The 24048-nt window shown below is 45.7% G+C and overlaps 2 protein-coding genes across 2 annotated transcripts in view; both read left to right on the forward strand.

Moving 5' to 3' along the window:
• The window catches only part of OBI1 (ORC ubiquitin ligase 1), a 44891-nt gene extending 36660 nt beyond the window's left edge, over positions 1-8231 (forward strand). The window contains exon 6 of the mRNA XM_006052219.3: positions 5455-8231. Within this exon, the coding sequence (XP_006052281.1) occupies positions 5455-6970 (1516 nt within the window). The 3' untranslated portion in view covers positions 6971-8231. The remainder of the gene's footprint in view (positions 1-5454) is intronic.
• An 8558-nt stretch (positions 8232-16789) lies between these two features.
• On the forward strand, positions 16790-23359 carry POU4F1 (POU class 4 homeobox 1). Its single transcript, XM_025262710.2, has 2 exons — positions 16790-18160; positions 18866-23359. Exons 1-2 carry the CDS (start codon positions 18038-18040, stop codon positions 20006-20008), a joined length of 1266 nt encoding a protein of 421 aa, XP_025118495.1. The 5' UTR covers positions 16790-18037; the 3' UTR covers positions 20009-23359.
• The last annotated feature ends 689 nt before the right edge of the window (positions 23360-24048 follow it).

Genomic DNA, 24048 nt, shown 5'->3' on the forward strand with positions numbered 1-24048 from the left:
AGCATTAATCACTTTACGATTTGTTTGCTACATCTCATCTTTGTTGGCCAGTTTTGTGTTTTGAGTTTCCATTTCTGTAAAAATGTCATGTCACAGCACAGCTCTATGTTTTATTGTCTGTGTGTGAAGTGGGTAACACGTGCACAGTCAATTTCAAACTTGGAGAGAAATGACCCGATTGGTCACAGATTGGCTGGATCACAAACGCTGGCCCAGATCCAAAGATTGCTTTTACTTTGTTTCACTCTTAGCTCAGGTGCCAAGTTAGGAAAAGATATAAAATCAAAGCTACATGAGGCAGAGGGGCTCACTTCCCCAGAGCCCCTCTTGTTCCTCAAGAAGATGTTTCTGAAATTTGGTGGTCTTGGCAACCTACTGGGCTTGCTGCATTAATCCGTTTTGTTTGGGCTACCATTGAGAACTAGAGAGGCAAAGTCACTCACTCAAGTTTCACAGCTCGTTAATGGCCGCAGAGCTCTAGAGGTTCATTCATTTCACACCTGGTTCTGGCATTTATTCTTTTACCATATTTACTTCTTCTCACCCCTTCAAACACATTCTTTTCCTCCTGTGTGATGAGCTATGAGAAAATTTGGTCTTGGGACTTTTTCATTATTAGAGATGCCCTTATTCTAGTTATAATACCGCAGAGGTCAAACCAGTAGGACTTTCGTTTCTCTTACTTCCAGTAGGGACAGGAACACTCTTGTACCTATGTTGTTTTTTGGAGAGGAGAGCCCTTAGCCAGAACGTGTACATCAGTTAATGCTGCACGAGGGAAAATCCCTTAAACTTCTTAGATTCTAGCAAAACATACTTCTGATATCAGATGCGGCTCCCAAACTGCTTTCTGTTTTCTCTGACGTAATGAAGCCTTTGGAAATCACTGCTGCTTTGAAAATCAAAGCCTTTGGTCTCTAATGGAATGTTTATAAAAATACTCTATTTTGAAATTTGCTCAGGAAAAGGAAGTATGGTAAATGATTTTAGAAATCCCTCTAGCTTGCCTTGGCATTGATTCATTTAATGTTATGTACTCTGGAAATATCTGGAATTAGAGAATAAGGAAGTATTAAAACCCAAGTTAAATAAGCTCTTATCCTCATTGTTTCCTTCCATGGAAGTATAGCATCAGTTATGCATCTCTAATTGTTATTCTATATGAGCAAGTAAACTGTCTTTTGCCAAATTTAATATCAGTATCTAGGGTAAGCTAAGGAGAAGGCGATGGCACCCCACTCCAGTGTTCTTGCCTGGAGAATCCCAGGGACAGGGGAGCCTGGTGGGCTGCCATCTGTGGGGTCGCACAGAGTTGGACACGACTGAAGCAACTTAGCAGCAGCAGCAGCAGGGTAAGCTAAAAATATGTCAGAAGTCTCATGTGTTGTCATTCTCTTCCTAAGGTGAAAGTGGAAAGTTATTTTAAATGGAGTATAGAACAGCAAGCCTGTATAATAAGAACTCTACTGTGTATTTCATTCTCTTGCTTTCCTTGGTGTCAGTAGAAAAAAAAGGAAATAAACAGTCAGATATATGGAACATTTAGTTTACTAATACAGTGACTCACAATACACGTAAAAGAGGCCCAGGGACCTATGGTGTTGGCTCTGTCTTGATGTAAAGCATTGATGTATCTTAAAGTAAGAAAATAACATTTATTCAAGAAATATTTAATGAGAAACTACTGTGACCAAGGATTGTTCTAGGGAGCTAACCATGATTCCTGCTTTCCTGGAGCTTATATTCTAATGAGAAAGAGAGACAGAAAACAGATAAACTACATGGATCAATTAATTTAGTTGATCAGTTCATTGACTTGCACTATATATATCTTTTGGTTTGCCCACCAGCCCAGGGTCTTTATTAGCATGGAAAAAAGGTCTGACAATTCAAAGTATTATGAAGTATTGAAGTAGAACTTTGGAGAATTGAGGGCAGTGACCTTTTAGAAAACAGCAGCTCCATCAGTGACTCCTCGTTGCTTGTCCCTCTCAGATGTGCTTTGTTGCTGGCCTCTGTTGTTAGTTCTCATGCACTTTGGCTTTCTCTCCAAAGTAATACAAAAAATACACTTAGGCTATCATTTTGACTTCAACTCAGAACATTTGTTAACTAACTTTTTAAAAAAACATAATAATAAAAAATGAGGGGCATCATCAAATATAGCATCATAAAATGACATTATATCTGAATTTCAGGCTAAAACCTAGAATAAGAAGCTGCTAATATTTTGGGAAACATTCCTTATTTGTCACTACTGAGTCCCCAAGGACATCCTATGGGAATAGCTGACTTACTATATAGTAAAATTATTTGATTTTAAATCAAATAATGATATAAAATCAAATAATTTTGATTTGATTTTTTCCCTTATCTGAGGATCAGTTCAGTTCAGTTGCTCAGTTGTGTCCAATGCGACCCCATGGACTGCAGCACACCAGGCTTCCCTGTCCATCACCAACTCTCGGAGCTTACTCAAACTCATGTCCATTGAGCCAGTGATGCCATCCAACCATCTCATCCTCTGTTGTCCCCTTCTCCTCCCACCTTCAATCTTTCCCAGCATCAAGGTCTTTTCAAATGACTCAGTCCTTTGCATCAGGTGGCCAAAGTATTGGAGTTTCAGCTTCAGTCCTTCCACTGAATATTTGGGACTAATTTCCTTTAGGATGGACTGGTTGGATCTCCTTGTTGTCCAAGGGACTTTCAAGAGTCTTCTCCAACACCATGGTTCAAAAGCATCAATTCTCCAGCACTCAGCTTTCTTTATAGTCCAACTCTCAGATCCATACATGACTGTTGGAAAAACCATACCTTTGACTACATGGACCTTTGTTGGCAAAGTTATGTCTCTGCTTCTTAATATGCTTTCTAGGTTGGGCGTAACTTTCCTTTCAAGGAGCAAGCGTCATTTAATTTCATGGCTGCAGTGATTTTGGAGCCCCCCAAAATAAAGTCTGTCACTGTTTCCATTGTTTCCCTGTCTATTTGCCATGAAGTGATGGGACTGGATGCCATGATCCTAGTTTTCTGAATGTTGAGTTTTAAGCCAACTTTTTTACTCTCCTGTTTCACTTTCATCAAGAGGCTCTTTAGTTCTTCGCTTTCTGCTGTAAGTGTGGTGTCATCTGCATGTCTGAGGTTATTGATATTTCATCTGAGGATAGTTTTATTATTAAAGTTGCATAAGAAAAAAGAAGTTTTATCTTGGTAAGCAAATTTAAGAAGGTCACTTTTGCTGTTTGCATTAACTAAACATGCTGCACAGTTTTTCCGTTAAAAATTATGTGGGTTTGATTATGCCAGACTAGTTACAGTCAGGAACTCACAGTTTTGTTTTGTTTTCTTAGCACTTTGACTAAGCTGTGCAGGGTCTTTGGACCCTGACCAGGGATTGAACCCATACCTCCTGCATTGAAAGTACAGTCTTAATTAACCACTAGACAACTAGGCAAGTCTCCAAACCCCACATATATTTTTGCTGAATGAACTTAAAGATCTTTATCCACCTTTTAAAATTCTCTTGCAGAAACTGCTGCTCTGTCAAATACCACCTTTACAAACCAAAATTATTTTTCTTTGGCTAAGAAGGAAAACCACCCATCATTGATTTAACCAAACACTTGTAATTGTAAACTTTGTCTTTAAAACAAGGAGGCTACTTATTGTAGTTGTTTTTATTTTTGTTACGGTGCCTGCTTGATTTTTAGAAGTTGAAAGGAGTGTGCTCTTTTTTAGGAGTTCAGTTAATTGCAGGGAATAGATGAATATTCAGCAACCTGTCTTTTAAGGCCCTTTCTAATCCTGAGATTTTATGAGTCTATATTTACCTTTGCCCTATTCTTATCCCTTAGTATAAGAGCAGGAATCATGTTAGGGGAGAGTTGGGGAATGAATTGGGCTTTAGTTTAGGAGGAGGTGATGGGTGCTGAGTGGGAGTCATAGAACATACAGTGGTTGACTCAAAGAGGTACTGCTGCTACTGTTGCTAAGTCGCTTCAGTCGTGTCCGACACTGTGTGACCCCATAGACAGCAGCCCACCAGGCTTCCCCGTCCCTGGGATTCTCCAGGCAAGAACACTGGAGTGGGTTGCCATTTCCTTCTCCAATGCATGAAAGAAGTGAAAGTGAAGTCGCTCAGTTACTGTTGACTCCCTCTCCTTTTTTTTTTTAATTTTTTAATACTTAGTACATTGTATTAATTTTAATTATTTTTGTAATTAGGGAAAAAAAGAAAGAAAAATACAAACCCATAGATTAAAACAAGTTTTAAAAATCACCTTCTTAAGTACCTTGCTCCAAACAGACAATCCCTGAATTCTTTAAGATGTATCTCTATTTAAGTCATTGAAAAAAATGATTAATAAAAAGCCTTTTAAAATGCTTTTGTGGAGAGAAGTTATTTTTCATGGGATTAGAATATAAAACCTATGTTTATTGACTCCTATGAAGCAGTTTCCTGAAAGATGGACTTTTCCTTGGTGGCCAGATCAGATAGAACTTATTGTAGATATTTTATGTCCCTTGGAGCTGGACAGTCCTACCAATGATTTTATCATCAGCTCCAAATATACCACCAGCCATACATTTGGTACTCAAAAACTGCTTTCTGAGCCAAACCCAGTACTCATTCTTAAGGGAATAGTGAACACAAGATAATCCCAAGTGAGAGGAGTGAATTATTGTTGTGTTCTTTTTCTTATACTTTTCAGAAAATCTGAAAATGTTTACTGTGTATTACATTGGAACCTCAAGCACTGACTTTGTATCTCAAAGTTAGAAGAAATGAGATTGATGTCCCACACGGTTGTGTAAAATGCCAAAAAATAAGTAGAGCTGAAATGAGTTAAAGCCCAGTATTCAGAAAGGCCAAGTGAAAACTTCAGATCAAGGGTAGATGTAATTGAAAGGGTCCAAATAAGTATTTAAAACCACTCCCTGCTGGAACTGCTAAGATTTCTGAATTTCAAATCGGCATTTTATGTTTGACAAGGTGACATTGTATAAGAAATGTATTGTAAAACACTGCTGTACGATAGGAAAATGATTGAATGTAAATATTTCAAGATGTGGACCACTGTTCAAATGTTATCATAAATCTTTGCCATTGTTTTAGGGTATAACTCTTCATGCATATGAGCTGAATTGATAGCGCCAGCACTTGGGGAGGGAAATCATCAGCAAGTTTCTGCCTCGCTGTCAGCACTAGCATGATTTGACCACAGAAGTGTCCTATTAGGTCTTTCCTGTTATTATCATATGCTTGTAATTACATAAATGGGGAAACCCTCTTTTGAAGATACTATATCTGCCCTTGCTCTTATCCTCTTCATTAAGCAGTCTGAAATGTCACTGTTCCATGAAATTAGGATGGGTGGAGACAGTTTGCATTCTTAAACTTTAGAAAGAAGAAAGCTTAAACTGTAAGGTTAACTATCCTTCCATTCCTTGCAGGTTTGGAAGGTTTACAGTAGCTGCTCTGCAGTCCAAAGTAGAGCAGTATGAACGTGAAACCAATCGTCTCAAGAAAGCGCTGGAACGAAGCGATAAATATATAGAGGAACTGGAGTCTCAAATTACACAGCTGAAGAATTCAAGTGCCGAGAAGGAAGTGATGAATGCCGTTTGTCAGAGAGCACTTTCTACAGACGGCAAGGGGAGCAAAGGCACCGAGGAGGATATGGCATCCAAGAACCAAGGTGATGGTGCCAGAAAGCAACTTGGCTCAGCCACCTCGAGTTCTCACCTGGCAAAACCTTCTAGCAGTTCTGTCAGGCAGGAAGGCACCAGCAAAACAGAACTAAATTGTTCTAAGAACCAAGACCTGTATCAGAAGCGAGTGGAAACAATGCTCACTGTGACAGATACAAGTATGGATACCTATCTGGAAAGAGAATGGGGAAATAAGCCAAGTGACTGCATGCCCTACAAAGATGAAGAACTCTACGATCTTCCAGCTTCCTGTGCTCCTTTGTCCCTTAGCTGTCTTCAGCTCAATACGCCAGATAATAGAGAGAGCTCTGTAGTCAAAGCAGGAGGTTCTAAAAAGCAGTCAAACCATCTCAGAAAATTGATGTTTGATGATTTCTGTGATTCTCCAAATGTGTGTAATAAAGATTCTTCAGAAGATGATAGAAGTGAGAGTGAAAAGAAATCAGAGTGTTTTACTTCCCCGAAGACAGGGTTTTGGGATTGTTGTTCCACAAGCTATGCCCCCAGCTTGGACTTTGAAAGCTCAGAGGAGAACACAATAGCAAATTGTGTTGGAGTAATTTCTTCAAAATTGAGTGAGAAACCAGGTTCATGTTTATCCAAGAGGTTGAATTCTCTCCGCTCTTTTGAAATGAATCGGACAAGAACATCCAGTGAAGCATCAATGGATGCAGCTTACCTTGACAAAATCTCGGAGCTGGATTCGATGATGTCAGAGTCAGACAACAGCAAGAGCCCCTGTAATAACGGTTTTAAGTCGCTGGACTTGGATGGGTTATCAAAGTCATCTCAGTGCAGTGAATTCCTTGAGGAAACAGATAAGTTGGAAGAAAGAACTAAACCAAACCTTTCTAAAGGTTCTCTAACTACTGATCAGTTGGAAAATGGAAATGAATGGAAACCCAATTCTTTTTTTCTCCTCTCTCCATCTGACCAAGAAATGAATGAAGATTTTTCACTCCATTCCAGTTCGAACCCAGGAACCAATGAAATCAAACCACCAAGTTGTTTGTTTCAGACTGAGTTTTCCCAGGGTGTTTTGTTAAGCAGTACAAACCGGCTATTTGAAGATCAAAGGTTTGGGTCATCTTTGTTTAAGATGTCCTCAGAGATGCCTGGTCTTCATAACCACCTTCAGTCTCCTTGGTCTACTTCTTTTGTGCCTGAAAAAAGGAATAAAAATGTGAATCAATCAGCAAAAAGAAAAATCCAGAGCAGCCTTTCTAATGCCAGCCCATCAAAAGCAACTAAAAGTTGACAAATTAGAAAGATGTCATTTATGTTTTTGTCCTGAGAGGAATATAAGGTTTTAAAGTTACTTTTCTTCCCCCTCATAAAAGCTCTGTACAATTTTGAATTGATAATCTTTAGTCAGGTGTCAAGTCAGAATGGTGGATTAGCCTGTACCCTGGATACTTTTGTTCATTTTGAGGAGTTTAGTCTTTCATTTTCATTTAGGGATTTTTTTGACCAGAGAAGTTAGGGAGAGGGTTCCTTTTGTGTCTGGTTTGGGTATATTTTGTTTTCTTGAATCTTGATTCATCTATTCGGATACAATGACCTATTAGTAAGCCTCAGTTGTCTTCAGAATTTGGATTTCTTAAATAAAAGCTTTGGTGCAGTCTAAATACTGTTCATAAGACACTTTTCTTTAAAGCTTCCTAGGGTGGAAATTATTTTTCCTGCCCCTTTTTATTTATGTTTAGTGATAGTCTAACTTTTATTCACTGAGAAGGCGATGGCACCCCTGTTCAAGGCCACGATGGAGAAACAGCACTCAAACCTTAGTCCAGTACTCACTGATTTTTTTTTTTAGGTTTTACATAAATGTTTGCATTGTTAACAATATGTTTTGTCCAGTTTTTGTGAAAATGTGTTGCTAGTAAGAGAGAATGCATTTTCTGTATGAAAATATTTGTTTTATGTCTGGTAGCTTTCATTCTTTTATCTTTTTGTGTGTGTTGAAAGTCAGAAATTTGCCTACTTTAGCAAGAAGTTAGGGAACAGTTGGGTTTGGAGAAGATTAAACATGGTAGCTTTTCATTATTTCAGATACACAGGTGCAAAAGCACTCATTGCCAAGTTCTTGATCCGCTTATGTCCCAGGGGAGCTTTCTTTGGCGTGGTAAAGTTCTTGTTTGCATGTTACTGTTCTTTATGGAAACTCTGTATGCATGGTAGCAGTCTTGCTTGCACTGTTTTACTTACTTAAGAAAAAGAAGTTTCAGTTGGCTAAAAGATTATCTTTTATGTAGGACAGAAAAAAGATGGTTTTTCATGAAGAGTGTTGAGAGGAGGGTGAGAATAGGTGAGCTAAGCACAATTTTTAATTTAGGTTCTTAAAAGGTATATTCTAAACATGTTTGGTATGCCCGGATAGGCCTTTAAAAATGGTTTGTATGTTAATGACTTGTTTATCTAATGTGCACTGAACATTTTACATTAATACTGTACTGTTTTACATTAATACTGCATGCTTTTCTATGTGAACTGAATAAAGGATGTCATAAACACTGTAATCCTTGATGTTGTCCCATGTTGAATTAGCCTACAAAGACCAGTACAACTTAGCATTTTTTATTGTATTGCTCTTATTATACAGGGGTTGGCAAACTGTGGCCAGTGGTCCCAGTTCTGGCCTTTGCCTGTTTTTGTGAAAGGCCTGTGAACCAAAAATGCTTTATACATTTTTAATTTTTTTTTTTAATAAAAGAACTTTGGAAATAAAAAAAAAAAATCCAAAGAATATTTCATAACACAGGAAAATGATATGAGGTTTAAATCTCAGTATTTCTAGACAAAGTCTTGTTAGAACACAGCTACACGTTTTACATTTTATCTGATAGGACTGCTTTAGCACTGGTAGAGCAGAGCTGAATAGTTGCAGCAGAGACCTTATGGCCCACAAAGCCTAAAATATTTACTATTTGGCCTTTTACAGAGAAATTTGCTGACCTTTGTTATAATTGACTCAGGATTCAATGAAACCATAGAAGTATAAAAAAATCATTTTTATGAGTTGGAAAATCATGACCTCTGCTTTTAGAAGTAATAAGAACCCCCCCCCCACACACACACACACACAAAAGGCTTAATGTAAAGTGTAATTTTTGTTCTATCATATTTTTTCCAATAAGTATTTTTGCATGACTTTGTCTTTCTGATAATCTTTAAGTTAATGGATAAACTTTCATAGATACTGACATTTAAATATCTTTGACAATGTGGATATGCATTTGAAATTCTATTAAATGTAGAAATCTAAAATCTTTCTGAATAGAGTAAACTTGGGGGTAAACCTCACTCTAATTCTGTCTGTATTTTTTTTATTTTTCACCAAGAGTGTGTTAGTTTTTAATACAAACTGACACTGTGTCATGGAAATGCAGAGTGTGTAGCCTAACTGACTAATGCCTAATGGGGGTGAGGGTGTCTCTCTTGGGCTGGAGTATTTCCCAGCTGCTTCAGAAACACTGCTTCATCCTCTCCAAAACACTATCTCATGTATCATATTAAAATAACCTGACATTACTCAATTAAAGGAAATAATCTGCAGGATTTGACTTTAATGACACTTTTGTACTCCTAACCTCTTTACCATAATTTCAAATGTCATGACAGATATGGTAGTCTCATTTTGTTGTTTAGTCACTCAGTCACGTCCAACTCTTTTATGACCCCATGGACTATAGCCCACCAGGCTCCTCTGTCCATGGGATTTTTCAGGCAAGAATACGGGAGTGGGTTGCCATTTCTTCTCCAAGGGAACTTCCTGACCCACAGATTGAACCGGAGCCTCCTGCATTGACAGGCGGATTCTGTACCACTGAGCCACCAGGGAGGCCCAGTCCCATTTTAAAATATATCTATTGTATATACACACTCAAAACAAACAAAAACTACCTTTTATTGATACCAAGTACTCTGCTAGCCTCTGTCTTCTGTAATCTTTTCAAACTCTGTGAGCCAAGAATTTTCTCCAGTTTACTAATAAGTGAATTGAGAATTAGTGATCACACAGCTAGAATGGGCTCAGAACCCTGTCCTGGAGCTGGGCCTCAGACTCCAGAGCTTATAGTCTTCATCCCTCAAGCATCAGATGCATGGGAGCTCACATTTGCAGGCCAAAGGATGATTGGATTTGAAATTTCCAAGGATTCTTTTTAAAGTAGTATTTTGGAAGTATTAGCATGTTTCTTTTCAAGTAGCATTTAACTCCTGCCTGTGCCCTGGATCTAAGGCTGCTCCTAAATGGAAGCTCAGTGATGGGGATTGTGTGTGTGCCACTTTTAAGTTTATAAAGATTCACATTAACTCTGACATTTAGATGAATTTCAAAATAGCACTAAGGCTATGTTTGAAAAAGATGTGCAAGTGGTAAAGGGAAAAGACACATCACTTCATGTCCTTATAAAAACAGTACCTTTTGACTGCTCATCTCTTTAAAATGCTATGGCTAAGCAAATGTGGCAAGATGCTAGGTATTTTTTTGACATGACCTTTAGTGTTTATCTTTTAATTTTTAAAATCTCTATCCCATCCAAAATTACATGTCTTTTTCCTGTTTTAATGGATCAACTGAGACCTAAAATGGCAGACATTAAGATATATAGCCTCTTAATATCAAATCTGCTGTGTGTTCTTATAAACTCATATTTACACTGGTTTGAAACCTCTAATGGTACCGCTGAACAAGGGAAGAAATTTGGTCTTGATTCTTAAGCTGTTTCAGGAACTTGTTTCTATATACTTGAATGGTATTCAATTATTCAAAGTGTAATTCATGCACTAGAATTTACCCCCCTCATTTTTGTACCTGTGAATGACGTAAGTAGAGAACAGTTTCATTTCATGGAGTTTGGCCTTTTATAGCAGGGTTTCCTGAGGCCTCATAAGAAGGTCTCTGTTCCTATTCTAGGGAGTCCTACCACAGTCTTTGCCTATCATGATGTAACCCGATCCTTTTAATAATACTTGGCAGAGAGAAAACCTTTTAAGCAATGATCTCAGAGTGCATAGTGAACATTTATTGCCTAATTCTCGGAACCCCACTCAGAGAGGAAGCATCTATTAAGTTGCAGTTTTCTTTTAAGAACCCATCTGAAGCTTAGGCTTGGTTGATCAGTCTGCTATGACAGAGGCAGTCTAGAATGCCTTTGAAGCTCCACTTCTTGAAACTAAGTACATTCCTAGGTCTGCTTTGTCTTAACAGGGAGTTGCTGCTGCTGCTGCTAAGTCGCTTCAGTCGTATCCGACTCTGTGCGACCCCACAGATGGCAGCTCACCAGGCTCCCCGTCCCTGGGATTCTCCAGGCAAGAACACTGGAGTGGGTTGCCATTTCCTTCTCCAATGCATGAAAGTGAAAAGTGAAAGTGAAGTCGCTCAGTCCTATCCGACTCGTAGCAACCCCATGGACTGCAGCCTACCAGGCCCCTCCATCCATGGGATTTTCCAGGCAAGAGTACTGGAGTGGGTTGCCATTGCTTCTCCGTAACAGGAAGTAGATCCTCTCTAATGTTAGTTGGATTACCCAAATGTGTAGAAGTGTGCGCCTAGTGTGACACATAATTTGAGGATGTAAAGATCCAATACCCTAAGGCAAGGATTTCACATAGGCATATACCAAAGAGAACCTAGGTCTGGTCCACTCTAATTCTTATATAACATTGGTGAGTACAAAAGTGTCTGCACCCGGGATAGCCTGGAGCAGAGAGGAAACCTGGTGGCTTCCGAAGTGCTGTTTGTATTGGGTCTTTTAAGGATGGATAAGAGTTTGATGCAGAAGAGAACATCTACTTCTGCGTGTGTATCCGCTATCCTGCAAGTGGGCGCCTATTTCTCAGACGTCTCAAAAGAGGTGCTGAAGAAACCCTAATAGGGCTCCTGATGGACAAAGGCTTCCCGATTGCTTCAGCCTGCGCTGTCAAGTTTGGCTTTGGTCCGCCTCCTCTGCGCGTCCCCTGGGACTCCAGGCTCGCCCTCGCCGCCAGAACCGGCGGCCTGCCGGCGAGACTGTGACTCCCTGGGCACTGGAAGGCTCAGGAGGTGGCAGGGCTGGGCCATCATCTGTCCATTAAGCCGAGGCTTGGCGCTCCGAGGGCCGGAAGGCGCGACCTCGCTTCACTCACCGGGTCATCTTTGTGCTGGGGGTGGGGAGGTGAGGTCTGGCCCGTCTGTCTGGGCTGCGATCCCGCTTTCTTTCCTCTGGTTCCGGCGAAACCCTCCTTCCCGGATTCTCGAAGCCAGTGAGGCTCCCCCACCTCCCCCAGGTTCCCGGGACTACAGACCTGCCCGCGCCCCTCCAGCTCGAGTTTCCCGCGCTCTTGAGGGCGCTCTCAGAGGCTCCCGTTCAGGATCCACCCAAAGAAGGGACACGCGCTGAGGATTCCTTTCATTTTATTACTACTCGCGAAACCTGGCGATTAATCCGCGAAACCAACAAAGAGTTTTCTTTCCACCTTAACCTTGCACACAATCCTTTAACAAATTAATTAATCCTAATGAATTAACACTTCATTTATTTAAACGCGCTACAGTCCATGAATTAAATTTTCATGCAGTGATTAAAGACTGTTAAAATATGCATGATTTCGTTAAAATTTTATAATAAATCAGGGCAATGTGTTACATGACAAGGCAACTATTTCCCAGTCCCTCGCAAGGGGCTTTGATTTGTGCAGGCAGCGGGGAGGAGGGGCGGCTGACGACGGCGCGGGCGAGCGTTGGAGCCGGGCGACAGGACCCAGCTCCGCACCTCGGCGTGCGCACTCGGCTTAGCGCTCTGCTCCGCGGCGCTGGGACCCTCCTGGGAATCCCGCTCCTGCAGTCAGAGCCGAGCCTGCGGAGTGCGATGGGCGCTAGTCTCTCCGTCCCCGGAACTGCACTCGCCGGGGGCTGGGGTGCTCCGGTTTTCTTTAGCTCGCGCGAGCGCGCGTTCTGGTAGGAGCGCTGCGCCGGCGGCTCTCCGGGGACAGGAAGGCGACACAACTTCCATCTCGTCGCATGGGGTCAGGGAAGCGGGTGTCTACTGTAGAGTTGATGGGTTCGTTGCTGTTCTTAACCAGGAGACCTCGAAGCCCCTTCTCTGACCAGCGCGATCTCCCTTTTCGGAAGGGGCCGGGGCGGGGGAGGTCTGCTTCCCTTGGGACCTAAACCCCAGGGGCCCTGTGACCAAGCTTAGCGGTCCCACCCTTGTCACTCGGAGAGTGAAACTGGTTCTGGCAACTAGCGGGAGGGGAAGGCCGGCCCCTGTCAGGACGGAGACGTGGTCATGCATCATCCTTAGGGCTTTCACAAGGTAGGTGGGTTTAAGTCCACCGAGGGGTTAGGGTGGAGGTATATATACATAGATATCTACAAATGTAACGGCCAAGAGTAATAATGACCAACAGTGAACTTTACTGCCTTATCACCCAGGTCTCAAGTGTATCAAGAGAGTGGGGTGGTCGCAATGTTCCCAACGGACGTTGCCTTTGAATTAAACGGCCAGAGAAATGAAAGCAGTGGGTTATCCATCGGCTTCCTCGAGAACCTCCGCCGCGGGTCCTAGCCCGGAGCTTTACAGGAGCTGATCATCACGGGCCTCAATAACTCACCCACGGCCTTTTGGGACCGAGCGAGACAAGCGGCCTGGGTGCAGGTGGGAGAGGAGGTAGAAAGGAAGGAAGAGGCCTTCGGGAAATCTACATGCTCTCGCAACGAGAGCCTGGCTGTGGACTCGCGCCTTGAGCTGGGCTGGGCCTCGGGGCTGGCACAGGACTGGGCAACCGCCCAGGACGGCCTGGCTGGCAGAGCGGGCCGGGCGGGCCAGAGGGCTGGGCCGGGATGCGCGAGGGGTAGAGAGGCCCTGGGTCAGAGCAGCCCAGGCTTGGCGCTCGCACCGCCGCCCGGAGGGGAAGCAAAAGTCCGGCAGGAGTCCCTCCTCTGTCCCACCCTTCGGACAGACGGTGTCGGAGGGGGAGGGGATCTGAGGCCCAAGTGCATTCCCTCCTCCAAGGACCGATCCCGACCCCCCAATTCTAGGCCTGCCACTTCCCTGCTGACCAGTTCAGCCTCATCGCTGAAGACAAGCCAGGAGGCCTCGGAAGCCGGCCAACTCCGGGTTCTGGCGACTTCCCCCCCACGCAGGGCGCTGGCTGCGCGGTGAATGGGCCGAGTTTCTGGGCAGGAGCCCAGCGGAAACGGGGCACCCCTGATCTGCGAGGAGCAGAGCTCCCTCTGGGGGCGCCCGGGCTTGCAGGTTGGCCCAGCTCCCCGGGTTTGGGCAAGAACGTGGGGTCCGACCTCCTCCCCTTGTACACACACAATCTCCACTCCAGTGGACATCCCTCAGGACCGCCCCCACCCCCATCCCCGTCCCTGGACGTGGATTAATAAATCGGGTTCAACCCCGGGGCGGGGGATGGGAGGGGGGGAGGCAGGGGCAGATTGTCCCCGCGCTCCTCTGGAGAGAGAAAGTCTGCCCCGCGGGTGGCAGCTGTGGAGCATGTGGGGAGGGGGTGGTCAAAGGCGGGGGGCATTCACCCCCGGCCCGTCCCTCCCGTGCGCTGCTTCTCTCCCGCCGGTCTTCACTCCCACCTACCAACGTCTGCTCCCTGAGCTGGAGAAAGAGGCGCTGCCAAAGGAAACGTGAAGTGGGGCCTGCCAAAGAAGGAGGAGAAAATTAATTAATGAGGGAAAGAAATGTGTCTCTGATCCAGATGATAGACTCCCTGTCCCTGGGGGCAGAAATTCCTTGGAAATCAATAGCTGTGCATTCATTACCTCCCTCTTGATAAAATGCAAAGCTATGAGATGGGGGAGGAGGGAATCTGTGCTGGTCATTAAACAGGAAAACAAAAACAAAAACAAAAAAATCCTGCCCAGAATTCTATGCCAGGGCTCTGACCCCATGTGGGTATCACTAGTTCAGGCACGGGACATCCAGTTACTGCACTCGCCAAACCTGGAAAACAAAGCAGTGACATGGATGGACTGAGCCCCAGTTGGCCACCCTTTCTTTTCACTGCCCTGGGGAAAGTAGGGAAAGGCTTGATAAGATCCAAGAACTGCCTGCAGACCCACCACCATCTCCCACTCTCTAGCCTGGAACTGAGGCCCGGCAGGGAAGCGGCAGGTTAATTCTCCCAAGCATCATCCCCCACCAACTCCCTGTCTTTGCACCTTGGTCTTGCCCTGGACCACAAAAAACACCCCATTCACCTGTAGCTACCCCACTCTCATAGGCTGCCTAGAGGGCAGATACCTGAATATTGTACTTCATTTAATCTCCAATGTCTTGCCCTGGCCAAGATGGGTGCTCAGCAAGTATTTGAGGAAGGAAGGTAGGGTAGAAAGTAAATGAGGGAGGGATGAAATAAATGATTTCAGAGAAAAAGCTGTCTGGAATCAAGATATCCAGCTCTACCTGAGGACAACAGGCCCTTCTGTTTGAATCTGCATCCCTTTTTAGCTAGAGAGGCGACCCCTTCAGTGATCTTCCCTTTGGCCCCCCTCCTCACCGCCCCCCACCCCAATGACCCTGGCTTGCTGAACTCCCTTTTGCTCCCAGCCCTTCCCATCTGACTTCTCTTCCTTCTTACACACATGTATTGTTCTATGGGGGTATTTTCCTAAGTGCCAGGGTACACACAGATGTGCTCTAAATGGGCTTCCAATCCATTACTGGGAGGGGTGGGTAGTGAGTTGGTAATTGTACCCAACCCTGGAGAAAAGTGAGATACTCTGGGCAAAGATCTGCCCCCCACCCCCAACTGGGCCAGTTCACTCAAGTGAACTAGGAACGGAATCTCAACAAGATGGTGAACTCTTGCCCTCAGGCCAGGGACTTACCAGTGGGTTAGTCGGTACCCTCTCAAGAGTTGGAAGGTAAACTGAGATGGGCTCTGGGGACTCAGGCGCCACCACTGCCCCTCCCCTCCACCAACGCAGGGTCCATGTAGCCCCAAACCAGTGCTATTTGAATGTCTGTTTCCCCTGCATTCTTCGGGGTCCCTAAAAGCCACTGTTTCCCTGGGAGGGGGGGGGGGCGGTGGGGAGACAGGATCTAGGCGCTCCTCCTCTGCGAGGTCCTTCCTCCACCCCCACCTCCCCGCCCCCACCCCCGAAGAATAGCTCAGGGAACCGCCGCCGTAGGTGTCAGGAAGGATTAAGTTAAGCCTGGACACCCGGTGCGACGACTACCGTAGACTCACTCGCTCCCTCCAGCGATGTCCTGCTCGCCGTCCATTCCCCGTAGAGATAAAGTTGCATTTAGCAGTCCCAGGGGACCGCGTAATGGATGAAAACAAGGTTCCTTCTCACACTAGCAAGAGAGCATCCTTCTTACTCCCCTCTCGAGCTGCAAGGGGGTGGGGGAGAGAGAAAGATAGAGGGAAAAGACAGAGAGGAAAAAAGCCCTGGTGACGCCTGTGGGCTGTTCTTGGGTTGTGAGTAGTGAATGGGTCCGCTAAACACGCTCGCGTTTATCCAAAGAGATCCACGCGAACGCAAATTAGGCTTATAGAAATGAATCTAATCTTTGGTGGAAATACAGATCTCCTTGGTGTGAGACAGACTGGAAAGATTATCTCTCTGATCTCTGCCTCCCACAAGCAGCCCCTTGCCACTATCCAGCACTCTCGCCGCAGATGCGATAACATCTGGGCTGTTATTATCACCCAGGGCAAGCGCTGAGTCCCTGGGGACTCGGGCACCTGAACTGGGTTCCCCGGGAGCCCCTTGATCTGTCTGCCACATAAGGACCATATAGCAGGTTAGCTAATTGATTTATTCCTCTTACGTTTTGATTTCACAATAATAAAATAAAAATAATTAAAGGTTGGAACAGAGCTCGAGTCCGGTTCTTTTAAAGTTATTTGAATTAATTTTTTAGTCATGCTTTTCTATAAACTGGCTTCTGTCTCCTATTGAAGAAAAAAAAAATGTGTGTGTATATACATCTATTTATAGATAGATGCATAGAGAAAGAGGCAAACAATCCAACACGAGGTAAGGGAAAATAAAGTTCTCTTCAATACCTTATCCCCTTTTCTCTGAAGCAATTTCCTTTTCCTGGAGTTTCCAACATGAAGTGTGTGTGTGAGTGTGTGAGTGTGTGTGTGTGTGTGTGTGTGTGTGTACGCTGAAGCGAGGTAAGGATCCCAACTACACCCTGTAAACTATTTTTCCTTTTGATTACAAGAAGCCTCAGATCACCCGGAGCTCGTTTGAAATGTGGGTTTGTACACGGTTAAAGCAGACAAACAATAAGAGAAATGCACAATTTCATTTCAACAGCCGTTGCCTGGTAGAAAGCACAGGCTCCTTGTGGCTCCTAAGTGGCTGTCACTGTCGGTGCCTGATACAGTTATATTCGCAACAACAACAACGAAGTGTGCGGAGGAAATTAAATTATATGGAAATTAATACCAGCTGACTGCTTCAAACAAATGTCTGTCACCGCGATTATTCTCCAGGAACCTATTTATAAACCATGAAAAGAAACAGGTTCTTGCAGCAAAAGACAGCACCTTCTGCATTTCTGTGTTATTTATACTGTATACAGAGGAACGCGCGGGCATAATTTAACATACAAATGCTCAGTTGTATACATTATATAACAGCTTGTTAGACGTCCCCAAGAGGAGGTGTTCCCGAGTGATGCGCATATATTCAGGGCTGGCAATCTGGGTCCGGGCGTGGAGGAGGGAGGGAAACCACCTAGGGGCCAGCGAGCCTCTTGTCTTTCTCCGCCTTGAAAGGTGCCTACCCTCAGACAATAGCTGGCCCTTTTGATCTTCTCCACACCCGCGATGGGAAAGGTGAGGCGTTCAGTGCGCATGTCCGGGTAGCTACAGGTGCATCACCTGCGCTGTCCTAGCTGGTGGTCACTATAAGAGCGGCTCCCACGCGCCGGTCGCGGCCCGGCGAGTGCGTGCGCGCGCGCAGACGCACGGCGCCGCCGAGAGGGAGAGCGCGCGTCAGACAGACGGAGACAGCTGATGCCTGTCAGCGCGGCTGGCCCGCGAGCTCTCGCGAGAGCTCCCCGGACCGGCCGCGAGAATTGGGGCTCAGGTGTAAGAGGAGTGCATCCCGTCGGCGCACGGGGCTAGAGCTCGCGGAGAAGTGGGATCGCAAGGCCGGTGCGCGGCGATCTGCGCGGTCAAAAGGAGCGCAGGGCGAGAGCGGCGGCGGCAGAAGCATCAGCGGCCCCCGGCGCTTGCGCCGCCTCCGCGCCGCCAGCCGCCGCGGCTGCAGCCTCCGAAGGGAGGCCGGGGGAGCCGGCGTGCGCACTTTCCCGCGGACTTTCGGAGTGTTTGTGGATTTACATGCTAAGCCATCAAGATGATGTCCATGAACAGCAAGCAGCCTCACTTTGCCATGCACCCCACGCTCCCTGAGCACAAGTACCCGTCGCTGCACTCCAGCTCCGAGGCCATCCGGCGGGCCTGCCTGCCCACGCCGCCGGTAAGCGCCCCAAGCCCGCGGACCCGGCCCGCGCGCCCGCCCCCTTCCCGTCTCCGAGACGCTGCATGTCGGGTGCTGATGTGTGCACAAATCCCAGTGCGGGGATGCGCGGGCGGGGATTTTTAGAAGAATCCCGCTGCGAGGCAGGCTTTGTACCGTGGCGCTTAATGTCGGGTTCCCGTCGCCTCCGCCTCCGTGTCGGGCGCCGGCGATCGGAGTGGGGAGCGCTGGGGCCAGGTCTCTCGACTTCCCTCCACTTTCTCTGTTGATTTCATGCCTTGGAAAGGCGGTCTCTGTTCGTGTTCGGGTGCGTGACACGGGTCCCCGGCTGCGAGTTACATCTTCATTTCTTCTTCTTTCCCCCTCCTTTTTCGTCTTTCACGCCCGTCCCCGGAATGTGTCCCCATGTCCCTCTCTCCTCTGCATCTGCCCCCCTCTCCTCACACTCCTGTCCCTTCTCATCTGACTCCCTATCTCGTCCCCAATGTGTCCCTATTCTGTCTTTCCCGGTCTCCACTATCCCCACTCCCGTTGTTATTATTTTGGTTGCTTTGTGTGTTGCCTTTGGCTCGCTGTGCTTTCTGGCTTGTGTGGTTTTGTTTCGTGTTTTTGCTTTTTTTTTTTGGTTTGTTTTGTGTTGTTGTTGTTTTGTGTTTTTGTTTGTTTGTTTGTTTGTTTTTTTGGTTTGGTTTGTGTCGCCTGCAGCTGCAGAGCAACCTCTTCGCCAGCCTAGACGAAACGCTGCTGGCGCGGGCCGAGGCGCTGGCGGCTGTAGACATCGCCGTGTCCCAAGGCAAGAGCCACCCGTTCAAGCCGGACGCCACGTACCACACGATGAACAGCGTGCCCTGCACGTCCACGTCCACCGTGCCGCTCGCGCACCACCACCACCACCACCACCACCACCAGGCGCTCGAGCCCGGCGACCTGCTGGATCACATCTCCTCGCCCTCGCTCGCGCTCATGGCCGGCGCGGGCGGCGCAAGCGCGGCGGGCGGCGGCGCCCACGACGGCCCGGGGGGCGGCGGCCCGGGGGGCGGCGGCGGCGGTGGCCCTGGAGGCGGCGGTGGCGGCCCTGGGGGCGGCGGCGGCGGTGGCCCGGGGGGCGGCGGCGGGGGCCCGGGCGGCGGGCTGCTGGGCGGCTCGGCGCACCCGCACCCGCACATGCACGGCCTGGGCCACCTGTCGCACCCGGCGGCGGCGGCCGCCATGAACATGCCGTCGGGGCTGCCGCACCCGGGGCTGGTGGCGGCGGCGGCCCACCACGGCGCGGCGGCGGCGGCGGCGGCTGCAGCGGCCGGGCAGGTGGCGGCGGCGTCGGCGGCGGCTGCCGTGGTGGGCGCGGCGGGCCTGGCGTCCATCTGCGACTCGGACACGGACCCGCGCGAGCTCGAGGCGTTCGCCGAGCGCTTCAAGCAGCGGCGCATCAAGCTGGGCGTGACGCAGGCCGACGTGGGCTCGGCGTTGGCCAACCTCAAGATCCCGGGCGTGGGCTCACTCAGCCAGAGCACCATCTGCAGGTTCGAGTCTCTCACGCTCTCGCACAACAACATGATCGCGCTCAAGCCCATCCTGCAGGCGTGGCTGGAGGAGGCCGAGGGCGCGCAGCGCGAGAAAATGAACAAGCCCGAGCTCTTCAACGGCGGCGAGAAGAAGCGCAAGCGGACTTCCATCGCCGCGCCCGAGAAGCGCTCCCTTGAGGCCTACTTCGCCGTGCAGCCCCGGCCCTCGTCCGAGAAGATCGCCGCCATCGCCGAGAAACTGGACCTCAAAAAGAACGTGGTGCGGGTGTGGTTTTGCAACCAGAGACAGAAGCAGAAGCGGATGAAATTCTCCGCCACTTACTGAGGGGGGGGAGATGGGAGGGACCGGGCGGGGCAGAGCTGGGGGCATTTTGCCGGGAGGGGGGCCTTCCCCGAGCCTGCTTACCACCATCACCCCCCCTCCCCCGGATTTACAGCGGCCGTTATCCTGCTTGCATTTGAGGAGTCCCTCCTCGAGCGCTCCTTCTCCACCTCCCCTCTGCTCTCCCCGTCCTTACCCTCCCCAGCCTAAAGGACTGGGTGCCCAGTGTGTATGCGGGAGAGTAGGTTGGACGTGAAGCGGGAGCACTTGGGGGAGGAGCAGTGGGGGGAAGGAAAGAGGAGACTGGAGAAGGGGGTTTGAGGAGCAGGATGGTTCTTGGGGTGAGGGTGGGGGGAGACGGGAAGGGTAGGGAAATGGACTGTTTTTGACCAGAGACACTTATCAGAATATCCTGGGGACCAAGGAACAATGTACAAAAAACCTACCAACCACCAAAAACTAGACAAATAAAGACAAACTAAAACAAAACAGAACAAAAGCAAAGAAAAAAAATACTTTAGAAATGTAACTCCAGAGAGCCGTATTCTGCAGCTTCATTCCATCCCCCCCCCCCCACCCCACAACCCTAAGGAAGAGAAAAAAAGAGCACCACAATTATTACCACCGCCCCAACCTTACGCACATGAACTGAGTCAAAGACCAAAAAACCAAACGAACCCGAAGGTGAAATTCTGGGTAGCAAAGCTAGTTGTTCTGTCTCCGTGTTTAATTTTCTCTCTAAGTCTTACACCCCATCCAAACCCTCTTTGATTTATTTTTTCTTTTTCAATAAGACTCCTCCGGTGACTGCTCTCCATTGCCAGAAAGGAAGTGGGAGGCCAGCTGAAAGGAAGGAGGTGGGTGGGGGTAGTGGCTGCTTGTTTAGGTGAAATCCAAGTTTTCCAGTGACCCAGCCTATATACTCCTGTGGCCTGATTGGTCGGTGAGGGTCTTTAGGGAGAGAGCTGACTAAGAAGCAGAATTTTAGAGGCTCTGAAATAAATATTTATTTAGGAAAATAAAACAATTGAAGCCAGGTTTTTCTCTTTCCATATGTGCTCTTATTGCTAAGATTTAGAAAACAGACCATTTCAAAATAAGCTTTTCCCTCCACTCATAGAACGTGCTTGCCCTTTTATTTATTTTTCTAAGTGGCTTATTTTAAACTACTGTTTGTTTTTTTTCTCTCTATTGATTCAAATAGATTGATGGGGTAGCAGACAGTAGGAGAGATACTCTGACCCGTTTTCTCCACAGATCAAGACCCATCTTACTCTTCTAGGTCCCCTTCTCTTTTGGAGAACATGAAATCATTGAAATAGTGAGAAGATTCTGCTTTCACTTGGAGCAGGACTTGGCTGTGAGAAAATCAGCTAAATCCCAGATGAGAGAAAGACAGGTTTAAAGCCCTCCATTTCTTTCAAAAGGGTCTGCATGTTGGGAGGGGGGGAAGCAGAACAACTGTTTCATTATTATTACTATCCAAAAGTAATTTATTGCTGGGGATAAATGTTGGGTAGCAAGAACTTTAATTTGCACTATCAGTCTCCCAAATAGAAAATCATGTATAGTATTTCATAGTAATAATCAAGGTACTTTATGAACTGCTGATGGATTAAAAAGAGAAAACAATTGAAGGTGGTTAGGTAAAATGCCTGCTTGGTGCACAAGACACCCTTGATCTTGACTGGGTGGAGATGGTTTATTACCATCCTTTAATAAGAACTAAAAAACTGAGAACAGATAAGAAAGAGTGAAACCATGCATGATCTGAAAGGTGCAGGAAGAAACACAACTAGATCTCACTCTGGTTAGGCATTATTTATTTAATTACGTTGTATATCATTGTTTGCAGCGCAAACATTCTATGCATTTGAAACTGAGCACTAAACTGGGCTAGCTTTCTGATAGACCGTTTTGTGGATAGTGTGATTTCACAGTCGACTGCCTGTTTTCACCGAAAACACAACATTCTTGTCATATTCTTGAATTTAGAGGAAAAGGAAAAAAGGAAGATTACTGTAAATATTTTCTTGAACGCACACACTCACACAGTGGTTACAAACTGCCAGTGTTAATCCTGAAATGCCTCACGGATTGATCTACCTGTCCATGGATGTCTGCTGAGCTTTTTCCTTGGTTATGTCTTTGCTCTATTATCTTTCCCTCCTCCCTTATCAGAACCACTTTTGTGCACCAAAATACAACAGAGAGATATGTCCCAGTACAGTTACAAATAAAACATAACTGAAAGAAGAACAGTTTTATGATTTGGGTGCATTTTTGTGTTTATACTGGGCCAAGTCCCAGTAGAGCCGGTCAACAAATGAGACTCAATTCAACCAAAAATACAGGGAAGGGGAGGATGTTTAAGTTGGGGGGCGGGTGCGAAAAGAGGGGAAAGGATGAGAATGATGTATTTTTCTGCTGAATCAGAATTCACTTAAAGATAACTCATGTGAAAGTGGTGCTCTTGAATAAAATGAATTCTATATTAGTTGTCTGTGTTTATCAAAGTTTTTTTGTTTTTTTTTCCTCTTCTAACTGCAGAATCTCTTCAAGCACAGCCCTCACTTCAGAGAGGTGGAAGGTAATAAATAGCCAGGCACCTTCAAAATATTTGAATCAGGATTCAGGGGCAGAGGCATTTGGAGGTTTATATGTATCGTTCTAGCCTAAAAAAAAAAAAAGTTTCAAAGAAGATGTTGTAACTAAATAACTTTTCTTTGGAGGTTAACATAAATAAAAACCATCCACTGATCTGTCCAGCCATGGTGTCAAATGCCTCTGTTCATTTGGAACTTTAGTGTGCCACCTACTGCTCCGGAGGGATTAGAGATTCCCTATTGGTGACCTGGGACTAGATCAGATGCCAAATGTATCAAGTTTCTTAATAGCTAGGCTTATATCTTCTGAAGTCATCCCACTTTAGCCAAATCTTTTTAATTTCACTGGCAAATCTGTGAAACAAAATGCTTGATGTTCAAAAAAAAGTACATTTTAAAAGCTGTGATTTTAAACAGTTGTTAATGTTTTTTTAAAAAAAGCAGAGGTATTTTTAAAAATAGATCTCTTCCATCAAAATTGATTTGTTTCTGTTATTAACTTGAAATGTCATCAAAGTTTTAAATAAAATGCATGTTTTTTTAATGTTATTTTATAGAAAAATATAACCAGATCTCATTGTTGGAAAACCAGGAATGAACAAATAAACAGATTTACAAAGGCTGTTTTTTAATCAGTCTGCCCCAAACAGAAATGTTGCAGACAGATATATTTGTATTATATAATGATGATCAATGTATGTAATAAGAACCTGAGCATTGTTCTGTATTAAGTAAAATCTTTACCAAATACAAAGAAGACAATATTATGTTAATAAAACAGATCATGAAAATACAGGCTTTGCAGAGTTTCCTATTTTACATAGTAGGAAACTGTGCAAAACAAGAAATGCCTTGCCCTCTAGTAAGTGAATCTGTGTACTGTCCCAAGGAATAATAAGACTAGTCTAAGATACCTTTAACTGTCAATCCATTAAGAAACAAACAAGCAAACAAATGTCCTCCTGGAGAGAGTGCTATGGCTTGCTACTCAGTGGTAGTTAACCTTTCAAAGTTTTCTGGTTCTGAAGAGCAGAACTTCAAGCGAATTCCTGCACCAGTCGTTGAGTGGGATAGTGGGTGGTTCTTTTAAATAATCTCAAAATAAGTTGGAGAGAGTGGGAAAATTGTGCTGTGTTTGCATTTCAGCCTCTCAGGAAATCCAGGCGGAGGTGGAGTAGGAAGGGTAAAAGAAAAGTAAACATAAAATGCATCTGCTACGTTTAAGTCATCCATTCGTTTTAAATTTCCTCTTACCCAGTTCTAGTTTTGGGTCCCGCTCCTTGTGTCGGTCTAGATAATGATGTCCTTAAGACGCTTCAACTAACTTTTGAATAGATTTTTGTTTAATGCGTGTTCTGAAATTGCTCTCAACTTCTATTACACTCATAAATAAACCGTAGGCACTCACTGCCGTGACTGTTATCGATGTTTAATTTC

The sequence above is a fragment of the Bubalus bubalis genome, chromosome 13 (genome assembly GCF_019923935.1).
Source record: "Bubalus bubalis isolate 160015118507 breed Murrah chromosome 13, NDDB_SH_1, whole genome shotgun sequence".
NCBI classification, from domain to species: Eukaryota; Metazoa; Chordata; class Mammalia; order Artiodactyla; family Bovidae; genus Bubalus; species Bubalus bubalis.